Consider the following 20521-nt stretch of genomic DNA (forward strand, 5'->3'; position numbering starts at 1 on the left):
ATAAATAAATTTTGGCCTTGCAGCACGTTTTTAGCTCTCTTGTTTTTGACTCCATATCATTCTATACTTTCAAAGCTTTAAAAAGTTATAGTTTGGGGCCAACCGTGGTGATGCAAACCTTTAATCCCAGCATTCAAAAGGTAGAGGCAGGCAGATCTGTTAGTTCAAGGCTAGCCTGGCGTGCATACTGAGAACTACGGGGCTGCACGGTGAGATCTTTCTCAACACGATAGCGTATTTTTTATGGGCTGGAAGTTCAGAGCCCTGGCTGCTCTTCCAAGGACCTACTCTCAATTCTCAGCACCCTCACGATGTCTCACAAACATCTGTAACTTCAGACCCAGAGGATCTGATCCCCTCTTCCGGCTGCTGAGGGCACCAGGCTGAGCTAGCCTTGGAAAGCAAACCAGTAAGCAGCGCTCCTCCACCACCCCTGCATCAGCTCCTGTGCCCAGGTTCCTGCCCTGACTTCCGTTAGCGATGTGGGACTATAAGTTAAAAGAAACCCTTTCGTCCCCACATTGTTTTAAGTCATGATGTTTTATAACAGCAATAAAATGGTAACTAAAACATACATATTTATCACTTTTGTCTACACGTTTCTATATATATATATATAATCAAAATAATTTATATATATATAATTCAAAATAATCAGAATTACTACCACCTCCATTTTAGAGAATTAAAGGCCTTGTAATAACTTTCGTGAGGTGGTTTTCCTGTCCTTGCTATAAAGAAAGAATTGTAAGGCCGGGCGGTGGTGACCCATGCCTTTAATCCCAGCCCTCGGGAGGCAGAGGCAGGTGGATCTCTGTGAGTTCGAGGCCAGCATGGTCTACTCTACAAGAGTTAGTTCCAGGACAGACTCTAAAACTGCAGCGAAACCCTGTCTCAAAAAAACAAAAAACAAACAAACAAACAAACAAAAAACAAAAAGAATTGTAGCCGGGCAGTGGCAGTGTACACTTTTAATCCCAGCACTTGGGAGGCAAAGGCAGGCAGATCTCTGAGTTTGAGGCCAGCCTGATTAACAGAGTGAGTTCCAGGACAACCAGGGATAACAACCAGAGACAACCCTGTCTTGATAAAAACAAGCAAATAACAAAAATACACATTAAAAAAGAGAAAGAATTGCTTTTGCAGATATTATAGTATGGTAAAAGCCAACATAACATTTTTAGAAAACTCAGCTGGGCAGATTTGGCCTGTATTAGAAGATTATTGCTATCATGTTTTTTTTTTTTCAGATAATTTCCAGTAAAACATCTGTGGATAGACAGAGCTAAGTAGGGAAAATGCAAAAAGATATCGCCAGCTTCTGGACCCAGGTGGAGTGTGTAGAGGTGCACATTGTCTGAGTCAGCTTTCTCCTACTTTAAAAGCCTCAGTACTGGTTGGTGGTTCATGCCTTTAATCCCAGTCTATGGGGGCCAAAGGCAGGTGGACCTCAGTGAGAGCTAGTTCCAGGACAGTCAAGGCTACAACATAGAAACCCTGTCAAAAAAACAAAACAAAACAAAACAAAAAACTCCACACTACTAAGCTACGAAATGTGTATGCTTTTGACTTTGTCATCTGGATGTTATCACTCCTGAACTGCTTCTTTGTATCTAGCATTTCAGTGGAATGTTGAGAGAATAACAACAGGTAATTATGAGAGAAGAAAATTAACACAAGAATCTCCCTTGTTTTTCCTTCACCAAAATTGCTACCCCAAGCTTCTGAAAACAAAACAAGATTGAAAACCACGGGCACCTACATGCATCTTGCTCCCTGTTTTGTTTTGTTTTTCTTTTCTTGCTTGCTATGAGAATTAGAAGTGGCAGACTGCATTCCTTGTGAGAGCACAAACAGCTCTAGCAAGTTCATCTGCTGGTTGTTGCTTCAGTGCATCGACCCTTGCTGCGGTTAAAATGATCATATTCATTAACAATCACTTGATGTTCACAGTAAGGCACGCCTCGGTGCTTTGTGTGACTCAGCCTTCATAGTCTTACCAGCCACCTGCACATTATCCATGCTGATAAACGTGTTGATAAGAAGGGGGGACGATGAAAACTTGGTAAATGATCAATGTGCCCTCGTCCAAGCATTCTGAACACTGAGGGGGCAAGAGAGAAGGGCAGCTACCCACCTACCCACCCTTTCTACCCATAGTAGAGGCAGAAGTACTTCTCTCGTAGCCCTTTCTGCTCAGATGAGGGGTGTTTCTGATTCTGTCTTCACAGACTACATCTCATATCCTTGAATCGAAAGCCAGCCAGAGTAATGCTTTCCCTCTCTAATTTTGTTTGATCTTGCCATTTTCTATCTAAAGTTGCATAAGGTTTTTATACCCTTTGATACAAAGACCCAAGCGAGAATACTTCCTCCGTGTGCTTGCTATAGTGGACACTTTTGGAAAATAAAGTGCTATCTATGAATTTGGTCTTTGGGTTAATTGGTTTTCTTTCTTTCTTTCTTTCTTTCTTTCTTTCTTTCTTTCTTTCTTTCTTTCTTTCTTTCGACCAGGCTGGTCTCGAACTCACAGAGATCCACCTGCCTCTGGGATTAAAGGTGTGCATCACCCAAAAGTTGATATTTCTTAGGGTCATTTTTTAAAATTATTTTTGGGTTTTTTTTGGGGGGAGGGGAGGTTTTCTGTAGCTTTGGAGCCTGTCCTGGAACTAGCTCTTGTAGACCAGGCTGGAAAAGTGGCTCAGCACTTAAGGGCACTTGCATAAATTGCTCTTCCAGACATCCCAGGTTAGGTTCCCAGCACCCATGTAGAGGCTCACAAACATCTCTAACTCCAGTTCCAGAGGATCTGATGCCCTCTTCTGGTCTCTATGAGCTCAAGGCATACAGGTAACACACAGACCACCCAGACGTGTAAAAATAAAAATTAATGCCTTGGCGTGATGGTGCACACCTTTAATCTTAGCACTAAGGAGGCAGAGGCAGGTGGATCTCTGTGAGTTCAAGTCCAGCCTGGTAGGACGTAGTGAGTTTCAGGACGGCCAGGACTATGTAGGGACCCTGTCTCAAAAAAGAAACAAATTAAAATAGCAATTTCTTAATTAATTAAAAGGACAAAGCAAGATTATGGGTACCGCTCCAGATCAAAGCAACCAAAAAGAAGCACGGTACCAAAGCCATGGGTGTAGTTCTGGATGGATCAAGAGCCCGAAGCTGACTGTGGAAGGCAGGTCTAACAGTTTGGTATCTGTTGTTGAACTTCCTTGTGGTAACTATGTTGGAGTTATGTAAGAGGATAAGACTGTCATTGCACATCTAGTCTACCAATCAATAGCCTCTGGCTACAGCCGCCACCTCCCATCCCTGGCTATTTAGGACGTTTATTCACACCATCCCTCCCAGTACTTAGCTCTGTCCCTCATCCCATCTCGGAGCCTTTTCCCATTTACTTCCCCGCACCCTCAACCTCCGCCTCCTGTCCAGCTGGTTCCTTGGTTTTCGTTGTCCCTACTCTCTCTTGCCTGCTAGTCCTCCAGCTGTCTGGCACTCTGCCCTCTCTGCTTCTATCCGGATACCTGTGCCTGTCTCCTCGCCCCTCCAGGTGCGCACCCAGTACCCCGGGCCCCGCTGCGCGCGTGCGCCTTGAACTCTTGGGCAGCAAGATCACACAGTTGGGAGAAACTTCAGTGGCTGGGTTTGCGGTGAGCATTGCATCCAAGCCTCGCGACCGTGAGTGAGGCTGGGCCAGGTGACTACCCTTTTGCGCAGCGCAATGGGCTGCTCCAGCAGCGCCCTCAACAAGGCCGGCGACGGCAGCAGGTTCCGCAGCGGAGGTGAGCAAGGGCCCCACACCCGACCCACTCCCTCACGGGGAACTAGGTCTGGGGGATTCTGTGTTCTGCTGCCCCGAGATGCAAAGAGTGCAGCCCTCAACCTCGCCAGCAGGAGGCAAGCTCCTTCCCGGAGGAGGAGAGCGCCGGGACTGGTGTGTCCATCTGGGTGCATCCCCTGCAGAACGCCGGGTGCCAAAAGTTGGGAAATGCCTTACCCAGCGGGAACGAAGGTTCTCGGCGCTAAATTACTGAGCTAGCTGCGACATTCTCTTCACCATACAGATGAGAAATACCCCGTTGAGAGTTCTATTTTGCTCTCACGTGGACGGTTCAGCATCACCGGATTATAAAAATGCAGAGAACACACACACACTTGTGCTTCCCCCCCCCCCCCCCCCCCCATATACTAGGTTCCTCCAGAGGTTTTTGGAGTTTTTTGTTTGGTTTTAGTTATTCGAGACAGGGTTTCTCTGTGTAGCTTTGGAGCCTGTCCTGGAACTCAGTGTGTAAACCAGGCTGACCTCAAACTCACAGAGATCGGCCTGCCTCTGTCTCCAGAGTGCTGGGATTAAAGGTGTGCGCCACCACCGACCGGCTTCCTCCAGAGGTTTTAAAAGGTCACACACACTTTCCCCTGTCTCCGATTTATATATTCTTGAGGCATGTGTGTGTGTGTGTGACGGAAGGTAGTCATCACTCATTGCTGTAAAGAAATTCTGCCGGCACAGTTTAATCATCTGCTTACTGTACACAGGTGCCGGAGCTACTCCGGTAACTCAGGGAAGCTGAGAATGCAGCCTAAAGCACAGGAGACAAGTTATCAAGTCCATTCTAGCAGGGATAAACACTGTAGAAAGAATAGATGTAGATGAATGAACTCAAGAGTGACTACATTTCACAGTCAGCCCACTTCCTAAATTATAACTTGCTAGCATTTAGGACATCGATAGTTAAGTGGATTCTTCTAGCAGCTTGTAGTCTTCATCAGGGCTCACTTTAAGGGCAAATTTATCTTCTAATTCCTTTTCTTGGGTGTGAGCATCCTGTATTACTACAGTAGCAGTGATTTTTTACTGTTTCCTTTGGTGGCAGAGACCTTAAGATTATCATGCAAGCTGCTTCAGAGCTCAGCCTATACAATATGTCCTACTCAGAAACATGTTGCTGTTTTTTTTTTTTTTTTTTTTTTTGTGCTGTGTGGCCGATGAGATTTCTGTCTTCTGTAAACAAGCAGAAAGCGAGGAAGTAGACAAAACCGTATATGCAAATGATCCAAATCCCTTGAAAACTGAGAGTATAAAAACATGGAAAGTCTATTCCTAGTGCACAGTGCCTCCTGACTCTTTTCCCTAAAAGAGCTCGGAAACGCTCATAGCTCAACAGGCTCCTTCGAGGCCAGTACACTCAGAAACTGTCTTCATGTTCACACCTCGTTTTATAAAACCAGATGGATTTTTGCACTTGCTCCATGGTAATTCCTTACTGGTATCCACATGCGAGAACATAAGAAACGCTGATGCTTTCATGAGATAATATTATCACAGCCTCTCTTATCCACTCTCGGCGGTATCTTGGGTTAAAAAGCAGAGCACTTTGTTAGAGTGGGTGTAGCTCAGTGGAAGAGCCTGTGGGCAGTATGCCCAAGGCCCTTGGCAAAATGCCCAGCACACACACACAAACACACACACACACACACACACACACACACACACACCAGGAATGTAACTATGTAACTCAAGGACTGGCAAATGTATCTAATCAATAGAATGGGGGCTTTACTTCTCTCCTTCAGAAAACATTTGATCACTGTATTAACAATTCATGAGTTAAACTCTTGTTTTTTACTCTTGCTTTCTTTTGTTGTAAGTTTTTATGAACATTTTTCTAGAAGAAATATTAAACACTTGCCAGCAAGTTGAAGTGTGTATGAAGTTGGTTAATATCTGGCATAAATTCCTCGAAACATATACTGAATCGACCAACAGGTGTACTGCCTCTGAGCCTCTGTGGGACAATACTCTTGTAATTGAATACTATTGTATTTTCAGCATTTCAACTTTGTGATCTTGGAGGCCTTATAAATAATTCATTCCTCTCTCTACAGCTTAAAATTTCTTTAAATCCTAGATACAACCCAAGCTGGTGTATTGTGCTTTTAGATAAAAAAACAGTCCAAGTTTATTAAATGCCTGTCACATGCATTCACTAGCCACATGCTCCTGTGCCTAACAATGTTTAGTCTGTAATAGTCTCTTGGTGAAAAATTAAGTTGAAGAGGAAGCTTCAGTCTGGAGAACCGTCCCAGTTGGCAAAAGTGCAGGATTGCAAAGGGAACGGCAGTTAGTCTAGAATGGCAGGAGAGTATGAAAGACTACCAAGCTCTCACCTCCTTCTCTCTGTTCTGAACTATTATGGGAAACATTATGTAATTGTAGTCAGGTACCATTTGAAAATACTCAAATCAGATAACCAAAACTGTATTATTTGGGGGTGGCTTTTTTTTTTTTTTCCTGATGCAAGGTTTTCCTGTACAGTCCTAGCTGGTCTGGAACTCAAGAGATCTGCCTGCTCTATTACTGTTATCTTGTAGTTGGAGAGCATCACTAACATTCACATTAATTTGTAGAGTGTTCTTCCGTACAGATACTATATGAACGGGATTTTTTTTTTTTTTAGGTGTTAAAAGTCTTTGGATTGAGTTTTGAATGCTCAGAATGTCTTTGGCATGGACCTAGGTGTTCCATGACCACTTTAGATAAAATATAGGGAATAAGGATGTGTTGCTCAGAACATGAAGATTTTTGAAGAAGGCGTGTATAGAGAGTATCGCCTTCCCCTCGGCACCGACTCTTTAGTCACCAACATTTATTTAGTTTGGTTGTTTCTGTTGTTGGTGGTGTGCTTTATTTTGTTTTAAGCTCTCATTCTGTTGCTCAGGCTGGCCTTGAATTCACTGCATAGACCACGGTGCCCTCCATCCCATGGCTCACCTCCTGCCTGGGGTCCCTTCCATCCTATGGCTTACCTCCTGCCTCGGGTCCCTAGATGCTGAATTACAGATGTGCCATCCCTACACAGGCAGGATTTTGGTTTGTTTGCTTGTTTTCATATATTTCCCTTGAGTTTTCTTTTTGTTTTTCCACTTTGGGTATTTTTTCCTTTTATTGAAAATAGATTTTTTTCTCTCACATATTACATCCTGATTATGGTTTCCCCTCCCTTAACTCCTCCCCACCTCACCCCAGTCTGGATTCATCATTTTCATTTGTCGTTAGAAAATAAGCAGGACTCTAGGAATAATAATAAAATAAAATATAATGTAATAAGATTTAAAAAACACACACACACGGAAAACAGAAGAAAAGGAGCCTGAGAAAAGGCACAAGAAGCAGATAAAGATGTAGAGACACACCAGTGTTTGCACACTAAGGGGTACCATAAAAACACTAAGCTGGAAATCATAATATCTATGCAAAGAATCTGTAAGGTTAAAAAAGAGAGAAGAAAAATATAAATAAAAATATAAGACAAAGAAAAAAAAAAAAAAAGGCCTGACAGGACATTATGAGATAAGGAACCTCCAAAGATGCTGTTGAGTTCATTTTCTGTTGGCCATCTCCTGCGGGGCAAGTGGCCTACCCCTAAGAGTGGTTGGCTTCTTCAGTAAGTCTCCCTTGGAGAAAACCAGACTTTCATTTGCAAATGGTTATCCATTGGAGATTTCTTCTGGGTTGGGGATGAGGGCTTCTATCCACTTTTTTTGCTCTAGGACCTCATCTGGTGAAAAACCATTCAGGCCATCATTTTTGGTATTTTGAGACAAGATCACACTATTATAGGCCAGGCTGGTGATGCCCCTGCCTCAACATCCTGGTTTCTGGGATCCTAAATGTATACCATCACCCTCAGCTAAGAGGTATTTTTTAAAAGGCATTACAAATATTTTTTCCCTGTCTTTATTTGTAAAACATTGTATGCTCTGCCCAATGTTCCTTTATCTAGCCTAACACCATGGAGGCATTGTTCTCCCTTCTATACCTGCAAAATAATCTGTCGTGTGACTTATTTGACCAGTCCCCTACCGAGAGACATCTGATCTGTCTCCAGTCTTTCCTGTTGTGAACAAGTTCTGGTAAATTCCTTTGTGCAGACATCACTTTGATTACGGACAAGCATATCTACAGATCATTCTCAGAAGTGGTGTTGCTGGGTCAAAGGGGGTGCACGTTTATAACTTTAATAGAAAACTGCCCAAATGCCTCTAAGACAGTAGCGTAAGTTGACAGCCTTAACATTAAATCTTTCACCACAAAAAGCTTTCAGACGTTTAGATGGCCACCTCAGAACATAAGGAGAGAAGGCAAGGATGCGGGAAAGGGGGCAACTGTTTGACTCCAGCTTCATTTTGTGCCCTCCTGTAGCGATCTCAGAGGCCTTAACGCAAACGTTAGTCCCAATTATAGCTGGAAAACGGAAGCTGTGTAGGGATGAGCAGCTGTCCCGTGTGACCCAAAGCTCCTACTTTGTCCAGAGCCTCCAGTTCACCTGCAGTCTGGCCTCAGCCCTGCAGAAACTTGGATCTAACCGTGTCATGACCTTACCTGTAGGAAAAGTGGAGTCAATAACTATAGAGAGCGAATGGTCTCTATAGTTAGATAGACGGATTGCCAGGGATTTGTGGAGATAAGAGAACTCAGAAAGCAGAAGAATGGGGATCCAGGAAACACAGAAAGAAAATGAAAAGTAGCTCAGGCCACAGTCGGCTGGGGGACTGTTGGGCGTGATGGCAATCTCTCTCGCTTGTAGGAAAGAAAAGCAGTACAACAAAGCTGGAAGTAGAGTACAACACGAAGCCAAGCTTCCGCAAGGCTGGCTCATCCAGTCTCACAACATCCCAACCCCCGGGAGGCTCGCTCAAAGCCTAATCAATATGTATTTTAAAGCATCAACTCCACATGGGTGAGAGCTGGTGTGTGTAAGTGTTTGATAGGATGGGGTCATGATATTTTTTAATTGAAGTACTAGAATGTGGTATTGACACGTGCGTGTAGTGAGTGTAAAAGTCTCCCAGGTCCTCAGCGACCGCAGAAGGTTTGGTAATTAATTACCTTCTTTGACCCTCTCCTTGGGAACTTCCTTAAAGTTATGAGTGTATTTTAGGGGAGTATTGCATTCTTAGGTATGAGTCCAAGGGTGTCCAACCTCTGCCCTCTAAGAATGAAGACATGAAGAAAGTGCCCTAGGCATTAAGCGTTGCAAAGGTCGGTGAGATTTGCCAGGCGATGCTGGTGTGTGTTACCAAGTGCTGTCCATGCTGTCTCTGTTTCTCAGCCTGTGGGAAGGAATGGCTTACGGTGTGGTAGGGATTCTTCAGTCCTCAGGAAACAGCCAGGCAGGGTGTCAAGGGCCCAACCCTCAGGGAGCAGCTTCCTTCCTTTGTCCTATTCTATGTACATCAAGGAGGTCAGCACTGGTGTGTGCAGCCATGGCTCCTTCATAGGACCCTATTAATATGTACTGGTAGATAGAATCACACGTTGGGGCCGGAACTGGAGTCATGGTAGCAGGACGACACATCCACACACTGTGAAGGGCGGTGGGTAAGACCATCCAGAATAGCTCCCTGACGCTCTTGGCTGTAGACTAGGACTGGGAAGGAAGTGAGCAAAGAAACCGAGGACGCTGGAGCACTCTTGGGGGCTCATGCTGTTGTACCACTAATTCCCCAAGTTACCTAGTAGTAAATTTCAGTGACTGTGCTTGTGAGACAGATGACAGGTGCTGTGATCTGAAGAGGAAGGACTTCTCAACAGAAGAATTAAGGTAAAAGGTCTAAGAACCTAGCACCTCCAAAGTAGCCGCACAGAACACGCCAGGAGCACTCCCCCAGGATGCTCGGGGTGCTGCGTGGCACAGCATAGGAAATACTGACCCGGGTATTTCTCTTTGCTGGGTAGAAACTTTTCACTTCCCATCAGGGCAATGAACTTGATTGAAAAGCTTTCACCATAATGTGGATTTCAGATATGTTAGCTCTGGTTCCAGTCCTTCCAGTAATGCGGCCTGGTATTTAGGTTCTTTGTGTGCCTATCACCACGGGTGCTTGCCACAAAGGTCTGCCGGCTCATCTGTCACAGCAAATTTGTCAGTTTATAACAGGGTCAGAGATAATGGGCATCACAGGATTAGGCCCAGAGCAGGGTAAGCGTTGATGAAACAGGGGACTCAGAAAGCAGACGTATCCTTGAACAGTCCCGGGTGGAATCAGTGCATCCGCCCTCAGCACTGGTTATATAACGACACAGACTAGGCAGCAGGCTGGCTCCTGTCTGTGGATCAAAGTTCAGGTGCTACAGGTGCTTCCACCTTGTCTGCTTTAGGAGGGGATTCACGTGGAGCACATGGGATGCTTGGCTGTGAGGAACTGTAGGAGTACCCAGTTGTAGTTGATGAGGAAGTAGGTATCGTTTGAATTTTCTTACAGAGGATAGGCACTAAGGTAGCCCGGGGAGAGTCCTTCCTGTGACCTGCTACAATTCCTGTGCCCAGTCCAGAGCTGTCTATGACAGCCCACTGTGAGAATGATACACTTTTGTAGATCAACATTGATACCTCACAGTGTTCAGGGGCCTGTGTACCAAAGCCCTCTCATGATTGTCAAATAACAGCTAATAAAAAATAACACCTCTATATTAAGCGCTCTAGGTTCTTAGGCGATATATGCCGATTTAATTCAGATGTTGTCTAGATTACTTAACCCTCACCTTCTACTGTGGAGTATCAGGTGCTTGTGTTAATCCTTTTTAGCAAATTGACTCTAGTCTTACGTAGTTAACTTCTTTTGAAGTGTATTTGCTGTTAAAAATTCTATATAAGCTGGATGGTGGTGGTGCATGCCTTTACTCCCAGAGGTGGGTCTCTGAGTTCAATGCCATCGTGGTCTACAGAGTCAGGGCTACACAAGAAACCCTATCTTGAAAATCCAAACAAAAACCAAGACAAAACTCTCTATAAAAACCTGTGCCTGTGTTTTGGGTGTGTTAACACCTAAACCTCTCTCCTTCCTGTTAAGAGTCAGGCTCAGTCTGTAGAGCAAGGTGAAGAGATGCGCAATCTCTCTGCCCCTCCCCGTCTCTCTCTCTCTCTCTCTCTCTCTCTCTCTCTCTCTCTCTCTCTGTCTCTGTCTCTCTCTCTCTCTCTCTCCCTCCCTCCCTCCCTCCCTCCCCCTCTCTCTTACACACACACACACACACACACACACACACACACACGCACACACACCACACCTATACCTACCCGTTTTTGTATGTTGTTGTTGTTGTTGTTGGTTTTGCCTTATGTCAAAACTGCCTTTTTCCAGACATAGGCAACAAGCATTTCTAGTCAAGGTCTGGCTACCTCCCAGACTTTGCCTCTCTATGCACAACCCATGCCTGCCTCTACCGCATGCCTCTGACAAAACCATGCAGGTGTCTCTCTCTCTCTCAACCCAAACCGTCACCCATATTTTCTGTCTCCAGGATCCGCACGATTAACCAGTGATTAACCAAGACTCTCCCTCTTACCACCATTGCACCCGGCTTTATCTCTCCTATCGGGGCATCCTAGAGCACTGAACTAAGACCCTAGCAAGAAGGAGGCTTTTCAAAATCCGTTTCTGATCTGCCCACTCCCGTGCTCACAGTTTTTTCCACATTATTTTATGTTAAAACTAGCAGATTGGGGGAAATGTCGTGATATGTTGATGATATGTCCTGCACATGTTTACTGTGATGTTTCAGAAAGGTTTGCTCATGTTTGCACCCACAGATGCATCCATGGGAATCGGCAATCCTGATCGTGACTGTTTCTGTTTCTCCAAACACTTCCTCGTGCCTCTTGGAATTCTCCCCTCCTGTCCCGGCTCAGGCCTCAAACATTGCTCTGCACTCTATATCACTGTTGAGCAACTTGGAATAACTTTCTAGTTTATAAAAATATGATCATACAGCTGGGCGGTGGTGAGCATACCTTTAATCCCAGCACTCAGAAGGCAGAGGCAGGCAGATCTCTGTGAGTTCAAGGCCAGCCTGGTCTACAGAGTGAGTTCCAGGACAGTCAGGGATACACAGAGAAACCCTGTGTCAAACAAACAACAAACACGATTGTAGAATATATACTCTTTTGTCTTCATTTTTGCAGCCTTGTTGTTTGAAAATTAGTGAATTGTTAGGTTGTTATACTCACATTTTTGTTTGTTTGTATGAGTAGGGTCCCAGTGTGTAGCCCTGGTTGGCCTGGAACTCCTTATGCTGGCCTTAAACTTGTGTTCCTCCCAAGTGCTGGGATTCCAAGTGTGAGCCACCGTGCTTGGCACAGCATTTCACAGTGTGAATATACCTCAATATGCACATTTACCTCCTGATGAAAATTAGTTTACAATTTTCATCACAAATAAAACTGCCATGAACATTTATGTTCGCATATCTCTATAAACAACTATTTTCTCCTGGTAAAATAAGAGAGAAACGGCTGTGCTCTATCATTTGTGTGTGTGTGTGTGTGTAACTGGGGTGCTGAGAACTGAGCCCAGGGTCTTGTGTACTCTGGACCCAGGCAGTACTTCTGAACTATCTGCCACTCCTTATACTTAGCCAACTCTTTACTAAGCCCTGCTCACAGTTCTTGTTCTTCATGCTTCACATTAAGCTCATGGGCTCCACCTACAGTCGCCTCTGTGACCTCAATGCAGTCTGGCCTCCAGCTCGCCTGCCCTGAAGCCTCCAGACCTTCTTGGCATTCTTGGGGACTCTAAAGAAGCTGTTCCACATGGTCTGGTGATTGCCAGATCTCTTTCCTCTGTGTTTATGTGACTGTTGCCGAGTTTCACAGGACTCTCGGATACCTGAGGGCGGAGTCTGTGCTTCTCATGTCTGTTCAGATTTTGCCTTTAAGTATCACTTACGTGTTTTAATTAAAAATTTTTCTTTTCTTTTTGTTAGAAACCATGCTCGTTACAGTGTCTGCTGAAGTCAGATTGAAAACATGCCTCTCATCTTGTGTTCTCTAATTTATGAGAGAGTCATGATTTTAAGGGATTCTTAGTGCACGGTCACTGACCTGAAAGGTGATAGGAATGTGTAATGGGACAGCAGGGTGGGATGATGGTGGAGTAGGTCAGAAAAATGAGCTGCAAGGTCCTGTTCTTCCACAGTAGGAGTTAACTGAAATGCCCCAAGTCAAATTATCCTAAGGTACAATTCATGTAGGTACCTAAAGAAAAGCATTCTTCCGGTGGGGTGTGGTGAGCACACTTTCAATCCCAGCATTAGGAGGTGAAGCCTATGTAGGAGGCCAGTCTCCATCAACAACAACAACAACAACAAAAAGGCTATCCTCCCAAATAGCTGAAAGACTGAAAATATTTGCCCTAGAGAAGGGGAACCAGAAGAGAAGACCGAGGGTCAGGACACAGTCTTTAGATTGTGCGTGTATGTAACCAGGCTAGGGAAAGAACAGGGAAGTAAGGAAGACACCTTTTAGGACTGGGAGCAGCAAGGAGAGATTATCACTTGCAGATCTACTGTGACGCTAGGGGTTACTTTCTTCTAGCTTCCCTCCCTTCGTGATGTTTGTTTTCTCTTCCTTCTCTTCTTCCATCCTTTCCTTCCTTTTAGCTTAGTTGTGATCACCTGTAACACCGAAACCTGACTTTGTGAGCTGTCCGCTACACAGCCGACCTCGTTCTGATGTCTGCCATTTGCTCCCCCTTGTACGATCAACCCAACGTGCACGTTGACCTTTTGTTTGTACTTATAGGCTCTGTCACATGGTTTTCACATTCATATTCTCTCGTGGGGCAGTATCTCACCCAATGGAATATATTTTTAGATGTTGAAATTGCTTTCCAGCTTCTGCTGTTACAAAGAGCATTTGGGTGACCCCCTGCATCGCTTTCTAAAGGCCTTCCAGTAGTAGTAGGAGTATTGGGTCACCTAGTAGGAGTCTGGGGTCACAAACCCAGGAGTACAAACAGGTCACCCAGCTTTTGCTCTAAACTGTCCCAAACACTCATAGTCACTGCTTAGTGTGCTGGGATGTCTCACAGGGCTCTGAGATGGAGGGGCACCCACTGCCATGAGCTGTGTCCCCAAGGCTGTCCCCACGTCACATGTCAGCCCTGAGAGCTGTGTCCCCAAGGCTGTGCCCACGTCACATGTCAGCCCTGAGAGCTGTGTCCCCATGGCTGTGCCCACGTCACATGTCAGCCCTGAGAGCTGTGTCCCCAAGGCTGTGCCCATGTCACATGTCAGCCCTGAGAGCTGTGTCCCCAAGGCTGTGCCCACGTCACATGTCAGCCCTGAGATCTCTGTCCCCATGGCTGTGCAGATGCAGGAGGTGCTAGAGCAGCTCTAAGTGGACCACGTGCTCCCCAACGTTCTGAATTTCACTTTTTCCCGTGCCCCTAACATGACATGGAACTCAGGTTTGGATGTCCCCGTCCCCCTAACATGACACGGAACTCAGGTTTGGTTGTCCCTATACTTCCCAGGGTACTCGTCTTCACCTGTAGGAGTTTCTTTGTTGTACAGCCTTTCCTTTTCAGAGGCCCACTCTGTTGTAAGGAAGCCGCTTGTTTCATTCCCGAAATAATTACACAGAAACTGTATTAATTAAATCACTGCTTGGCTCATTAGCTCTAGATTCTTATTTGCTAACTCTTACATTTTAATTTAACCATCTCCATTACTCTGTGTATCGCCACGTAGCTGTGGCTTGCTTATGCGCGAAAGTTCCAGTGTCTGTCTCCAGCGGGGCTACATGGCTTCTCTCTGACTCCTTTCTCCCAGCATTCAGCTTAGTTTTCCCCACCTATCTACCCTATCAGGCCAAACCAACTTCTTTATTAACGAATGGTATTCACAGCATACAGAGGGGAATCCCACATCACAACTCTGAATCTAGCAGCCCAAGGACCACACAGGGGAAGCTAAGGAGGAGAAAGGGTGAGTAAAAGAGAAGCAAGTAGTTGTGGTGAATTAGAATATGGGACAGAAGCCTTGATGGGATGCTCAGGAGAAAGCTGGTTCAGAGGATGCTAATGATTAACGTGAGGTGTTTAGGTTGATATTAAAGGCCTTTAATTTGGAGTGAGGGTCGTGGTTTGATTGAACAACTAAATCTACTTGATGTCAATAAACTTTCTCAAGACAGCTAAACAATAACTCTGTTCTCTCTTTTCTACTTATTTTTACAACTAAATGTTCCAAAAAAAAAAAAAGTACCTTTAAATGAGAATTCATCCACTGGAGAACAAAGCAAGTTCTGCGTGGCCCAACCCATGCCGTGCACGCCAGGGAGAGAAGCTGCCTTCTACGGCAGTGCACAAAGGCCTGGCCAGGTCCCGTTAGAGAGGCCCAAGGCTTCCGTGCTTCCTACAGCCAATGGTGTTAAATCCTGCCACCAACCATCCCTGGCAAATGATGAGGCCTCTGGAAAGGATGCCGCAGACCCGTCAGGACCCACAACGAAGACCGAGCCTCTAGTGCAAGGGGAAGAATCTGATCTACTTCGGCCAGGAGGCAAAGATGATACGTTGGGGGCGGAGGAAATGAAGAAAGATGTAGAAACAAGGACAGAGAGCCAGTCTCTGAAAGGAAACGTTGAGGCTGAACCTCTAGGAACAGAAGCCGGGAGCCAGCCTCTGAGCACACCGGGAGAGAAGGACTCCCAGGGAGCAGTGGAGGACTCTGAGATTCCACAAGCTGCCAGAGGGACGAAACTTCTAGAAACGGCGAGGGAGAGCGCTCTTCCTCTGGAAACGGCTGAACTGCCGGAACTGCCGCCTGAAGAAGAAATGAGAAAGGATGAGCAGCCCCAGACTGCAGAAGCAATTCCCAAAGAGAGCAACTCTCCCGAAGTAGCAGAAGGGGGTCAGTCTGCAGAAAGCAGTGAGAAGCAGCAACCTCAGGAAGCACCTTGCAAAGATGAGCAGCCCCAACTTCTGGAAAGAATCCTCAAAGAGAGCGAAACACCGCAAGTGCCTGACGGAAGCCAGCTGGAGCAGACTCCTGTAATGAATGAGTCACTCTGTGAAACTCCTGATGGGACCAGAAACACCCAGGGATCTCACCCCGAAGCCAGCGTTGGAAGCCGGGAGAAGCTGGCAGGAGCTGCAGAGACGGCAGCAAACGTGGACATGGCCAGAGAAATTCATACCGATAAAGAGGAGCAACACATTGAAGGTAAAAGGAGGGAAGCCAGCCGAGGGCCCGGCTGCTTGGACAGGCTCCAAGGGGATGGAGGCCAGCTCTGGGGCCAGAGGTGGTTGAAGTTCATGTCACCCAAACACAAAAGACTTCCATATTTGGGAAACACGTTCTCTCAAGGCTCAGTTCAGCTCCCAGTAAATCGTTTCTTTCTTTCTTTCTTTTTTTTTTTTCCTTTTTTAGTTTTTCAAGACAGGGTTTCTCTGTGTAACAGTCCTAGCTGTCCTGGAACTAGCTCTTGTAGACCAGGCTGGCCTTGAACTCACAGAGATCCACTTGCCTCTGCCTCCCGAGTGTTGGGATTAAAGGCGTGTGCCATCACTTCCCAGCCCCCAGCAAATCATTTCTAAAGTATAGGCTATGTCAAAATTTTAAACATTTATTTTATAATTATTATCTCAGCCTGGATGTCCATGTGGATGTGTGCAGGTACGCACACGTGTGCAGGCCAGAGATGGGCATCAGGGTCTTCCTCAGCTGTTCTCCCTCCCCCCCCACCTTCTGTGTCAGGCAGAATCTCTCAATCTGTAGCTCATTGATTTAGTTAGCTCTAAGTGATGACTCTGGCTCATGAGCTCTAGGCATCTGACTGTCTTCACTGCAGGGCAAATAAGCTCTGTTGTGCCCAGCTTCTTACGTAGGCACTGAGGATTTGAACTCATGTCTCCACGCTTGTGTAGCTTATCCACCGAGCAATCTTTTATCCCCGAACAAAACGTTTCCTAGGGAAATTCTCATCCTGGCTTTATAAGCAGGCCAAGACCCAGGGATGTTGAGTGGCGTGACATTGTGTCCTCAGAGGCTCTGGGGAATGAGGGGAATGCTGGTAGGACAGCATGGAAGAAACCTACTGTGCTTTCGGTGGGCCTTAGTCAGGGTTACTATATGGCTGTGATAAGGCACCATGACCAAAAGCAAGTCGGGGAGGAAAGGGTTTGTTTGTCATTGTCGTCCATCACTGAAGGAATTCAGACTGGAACTCCCCATGGCTTGCTCGGTCTAATTTCCTGTAGAACCAAGGACTACCAGCCTAGGGATAGCACCACCCACAATGGGTTGGGCCCTCCCACATCAATCACGAGTTAAGAAAATGCCTTATGGCCGGGCGGTGGTGGCGCACGCCTTTAATCCCAGCACTCGGGAGGCAGAGGCAGGCGGATCTCTGAGTTCGAGGCCAGCCTGGTCTACAAGAGCTAGTTCCAGGACAGGCTCTAGAAACTACAGGGAAACCCTGTCTCGAAAAACCAAAAAAAAAAAAAAAAAAATGCCTTACGGACAGATCTTATGGGGGCATTTCTCATTCGAGGCTCCCTCCTCTCAGATGACTCAAGCTTTTGTCAAGGGGGCATAAAACTAGCAGGACACACTGCTGAGCAAGCGACTCCTACTGTCCCCTTTCGCTGCCTTTTCTAGGTGAGACTGGAGAGAAGATGGAAGCAGAGAAGAAACACGAGAAAGGAAGTGAAGAAGCTGAAGTCAAAGAACAAGAAACAGGAGAAGCTGCGGACGTGGGGCCGGCAGGGGATAGCGACGGAAGGGCTACTGCACACAGCTTGTTATAGAGAAGGGCAGGAAAATTTGAGGCTGTGGGGGCAGATGCCATCTTTCTGTGGCTGTAGACTGAATGTAGAAACCAGGAAAATAAATGCTGTTTTTGATTCTGTTATGCCATAAGACTGCTAAGCTAGACAGCTTTTTTTTTTTTTTTTTTTTAGGTACTAGGATAATTATGCATTAAAAGTGACAATAGTCACTACCAATAAAAACTGTGAGATCATTTCAGAATGTGAAGGTGATTCTCTTCCTTGTGGCCCATTCAGGATAAAATGAGACCCTAAAAGGGAAGTTTTAGATGTAGGGGAGCTAGAGAGAAACTAGTAAAATTTAAGGAACTCATGATAACAGAGTTGCGTAGTTATAATAATGATGGCATAAGAGTGAATACTCCCAGGACACAGGATGAACTACACCTAATATTCGTGTCTTGTGATAGAAATTAGAGCTGTTTGCGTTCTCTTGCAAGGTTTGGCATTTTTCACAACGAAAGGCTCCACATTTTCCATGTGCCGTGGAAAATGACAGGCACCAGGCATACATGTATTACACATACACACGTGCGCAACACTCATACAGATAAAAATAAATCTTAAGAAAAGATAACTTTATTATAGTTTGTACCTAACGGGGAAGGAAATGGTGAATAAATGCTCTCTACAGCAGGCAATCAATTATTTTGCTAGCCTCAAATCTAGGAAATACCGAGGCCAGACCTTGAAAACTCTTGACTGGAAGTGTTAACTACTTGGGAGGACCACCGGAAGTGTGTGGCTGACTCCTGGGATGAACCACAGTCCGCACCTATGGTATTCTTTCCCATTTGGACTTTATATTATATGGTAAGAGCTCAATGTAGCTTATAGCTTTGGAAGCAGTCGAAAGCACCCATCCATTGTGAACAGATATTTTATTACAAGTCCTGTCTTGAGAAACCAAAAACAACAACAAAAACAAACCAAACAAACCAACAAACAAAACCAAAACCAAAAGAGGCACTTTTTAAAGGGAAGTGCCTTCTCCATACTTAAAGGGTCAGAGAATGTCGGATGACTTGGTCCAATAACTGTAGCTGGGTGTACATTTGTGCTTTTAGAGACTCCAAGCACAGGGTGTTTCTAGAAAGACAATTGGGTACCAGCTCTTACTAGAGATATCTTGGGCCCGGGGTGACCTTTCCAACTGCCACCTCACCCCAGAGGCTCAGTCAGAGGACGACCAAGGAGTTACTTCAACTAGTAATTATTTTATGGATCAGTTTTAAGTTTCCTGAATATCAGAGGTTGTTAATCAATTGAGGTGAAAGGGGTATAAAAATAAGTTTCTAAGTAGGGACTCTCTAGACACACATGGAGTACTTAGGCCGTAAGTGAAGGGAAAGCTTTTATCAAAACCATTTTTTTTCAGTAACAGATGAATACATATTCATTGAAGAAACTTCAGAAAAAATAAAATTCAGAAGATGTTATTCATGATCTAATCAACTCAATATCATTGCCTTTAACATGTACATACATGAAGGAATATTTTCCTTTTGTTTTCAAAACTTGTTATAAGAAGTCAAAACATGACTCCTGCTGGAATATTGAGTCTACTGATTAAGCACAGCTCTCTGGAGTCTGTTCACTCAACTCCCTAGAGCAGTGGGAGACGGCTCAGCGGTACTTGCTATAACAATAGCTATCTATCAATTAGTGTTTTAGAGGAAGCAACCAGGCCTAAGTGGATCTCCTTGGCTGGCAGGAAGTGATGGCTGAACAGTGAACTGAATGGAGTATTTGAAACTATTATTCTTACTTTCTCCCCTGTGGCCCTGGGGACTGAACCTAAGGCCTTATGCTTCCAAGACAAGCACTCATCCATTGAGCTACATCTCCAGCTTAGAATTCTCTTTAAAAATAATTATGAAGCCTGAAGGGTCGCTATTGCCTAGCAAACAGAAGTTAGGAGACTATAAGTCTTTCTGAGGTCTGGCTCATCTTTATTTTTTCTTCACAGGAGCCAACACAAATTTGGCGTTATAAGAATACTTGTCCATGACAAATGTTCTTTGCTGTTGTGTGACCATGGCATTTCCTGATGACTAAGTAGGAAAAATTATGGCCAAATTTTTTTTTAAAATATTTATTTATTTATTATGTATACAACATTCTGCCTCCATGTATGCCCACACACCAGAGGAAGGCGCCAGATCTCAGTACAGATGGTTGTGAGCCACCATGTGGTTGCTGGGAATTGAACTCAGGACTTCCGGAAGAACAGCCAGTGCTCTTAACCTCTGAGCCATCTCTCCAGCCCCTGGCCAAAATTTTTATAGGATTATTTGGCTCAACATTTCCAACTTTGATTAAGCAAATATGTTATTAGAACTAATGAAGTATTTGAAAGCCTCCTCTGGTGTGTTAGCTTGAACTGTTAATACACAGATACAAATTCCTTTTGACCTATTGTGCCCTTCAGAATGAAGCAGGCTCTATAAACTCTGAGAGTATATATGAATATGTCATATACGAACAGGACATCAGGTTGGGTGTGGTGGCACATGCCACACCTTTAATCCCAGCACTGGGGAGGCAGAGGCAGGCAGATCTCTGAGTTGGAGGCTACTATAGTCTACAAAGTGAGTTGCAGGCTACAATAAATAAAGTAAAAATAATAATAGCAAAGAAATACGGGTGACTCGTTTTTAGGTATCTCGTAGTGTGTTTAACTCTTATTTATTTATTTATTTATTTATTTTTCTGAGACAGGGTTTCTCTGTGTAGCCCTGGCTGTCCTGGAACTTGCTTTGTAGACCAGGCTGGTCTTGAACTCATAGAAATCTGCCTGCCTCTATCTCTTGAGTGCTGGGATTAAAGGTGTGTGCAACCAAGCCAGGCAATAGGCAGTCCGTCCCCCCTCCCCATTAGAAAAAAACCCAGGTTT

General features: G+C 45.0%; 1 protein-coding gene across 1 annotated transcript; it reads left to right on the forward strand.

Moving 5' to 3' along the window:
• Positions 1-3733: 3733 nt before the first annotated feature.
• Positions 3734-17705, forward strand: Erich5 (glutamate rich 5). The gene is made up of 3 exons (XM_038344122.1): positions 3734-3794; positions 15056-16018; positions 17456-17705. Exons 1-3 carry the CDS (start codon positions 3734-3736, stop codon positions 17602-17604), a joined length of 1173 nt encoding a protein of 390 aa, XP_038200050.1. The 3' UTR covers positions 17605-17705.
• The last annotated feature ends 2816 nt before the right edge of the window (positions 17706-20521 follow it).

This window comes from Arvicola amphibius, chromosome 9 (genome assembly GCF_903992535.2).
Source record: "Arvicola amphibius chromosome 9, mArvAmp1.2, whole genome shotgun sequence".
Classification (NCBI taxonomy): domain Eukaryota; kingdom Metazoa; phylum Chordata; class Mammalia; order Rodentia; family Cricetidae; genus Arvicola; species Arvicola amphibius.

Excerpts from the sequence above, each read along its gene's own strand:
- Erich5 (XM_038344122.1), top strand. The coding sequence starts at position 3,734 with ATGGGCTGCTCCAGCAGCGCCCTCAACAAGGCCGGCGACGGCAGCAGG. Across the intron at positions 3,795-15,055 it reads CAGCAGGTTCCGCAGCGGAG|TACCTTTAAATGAGAATTCA; the intron begins GTGAGCAAGGGC and ends AAAAAAAAAAAG. Across the intron at positions 16,019-17,455 it reads AGAGGAGCAACACATTGAAG|GTGAGACTGGAGAGAAGATG; the intron begins GTAAAAGGAGGG and ends TGCCTTTTCTAG.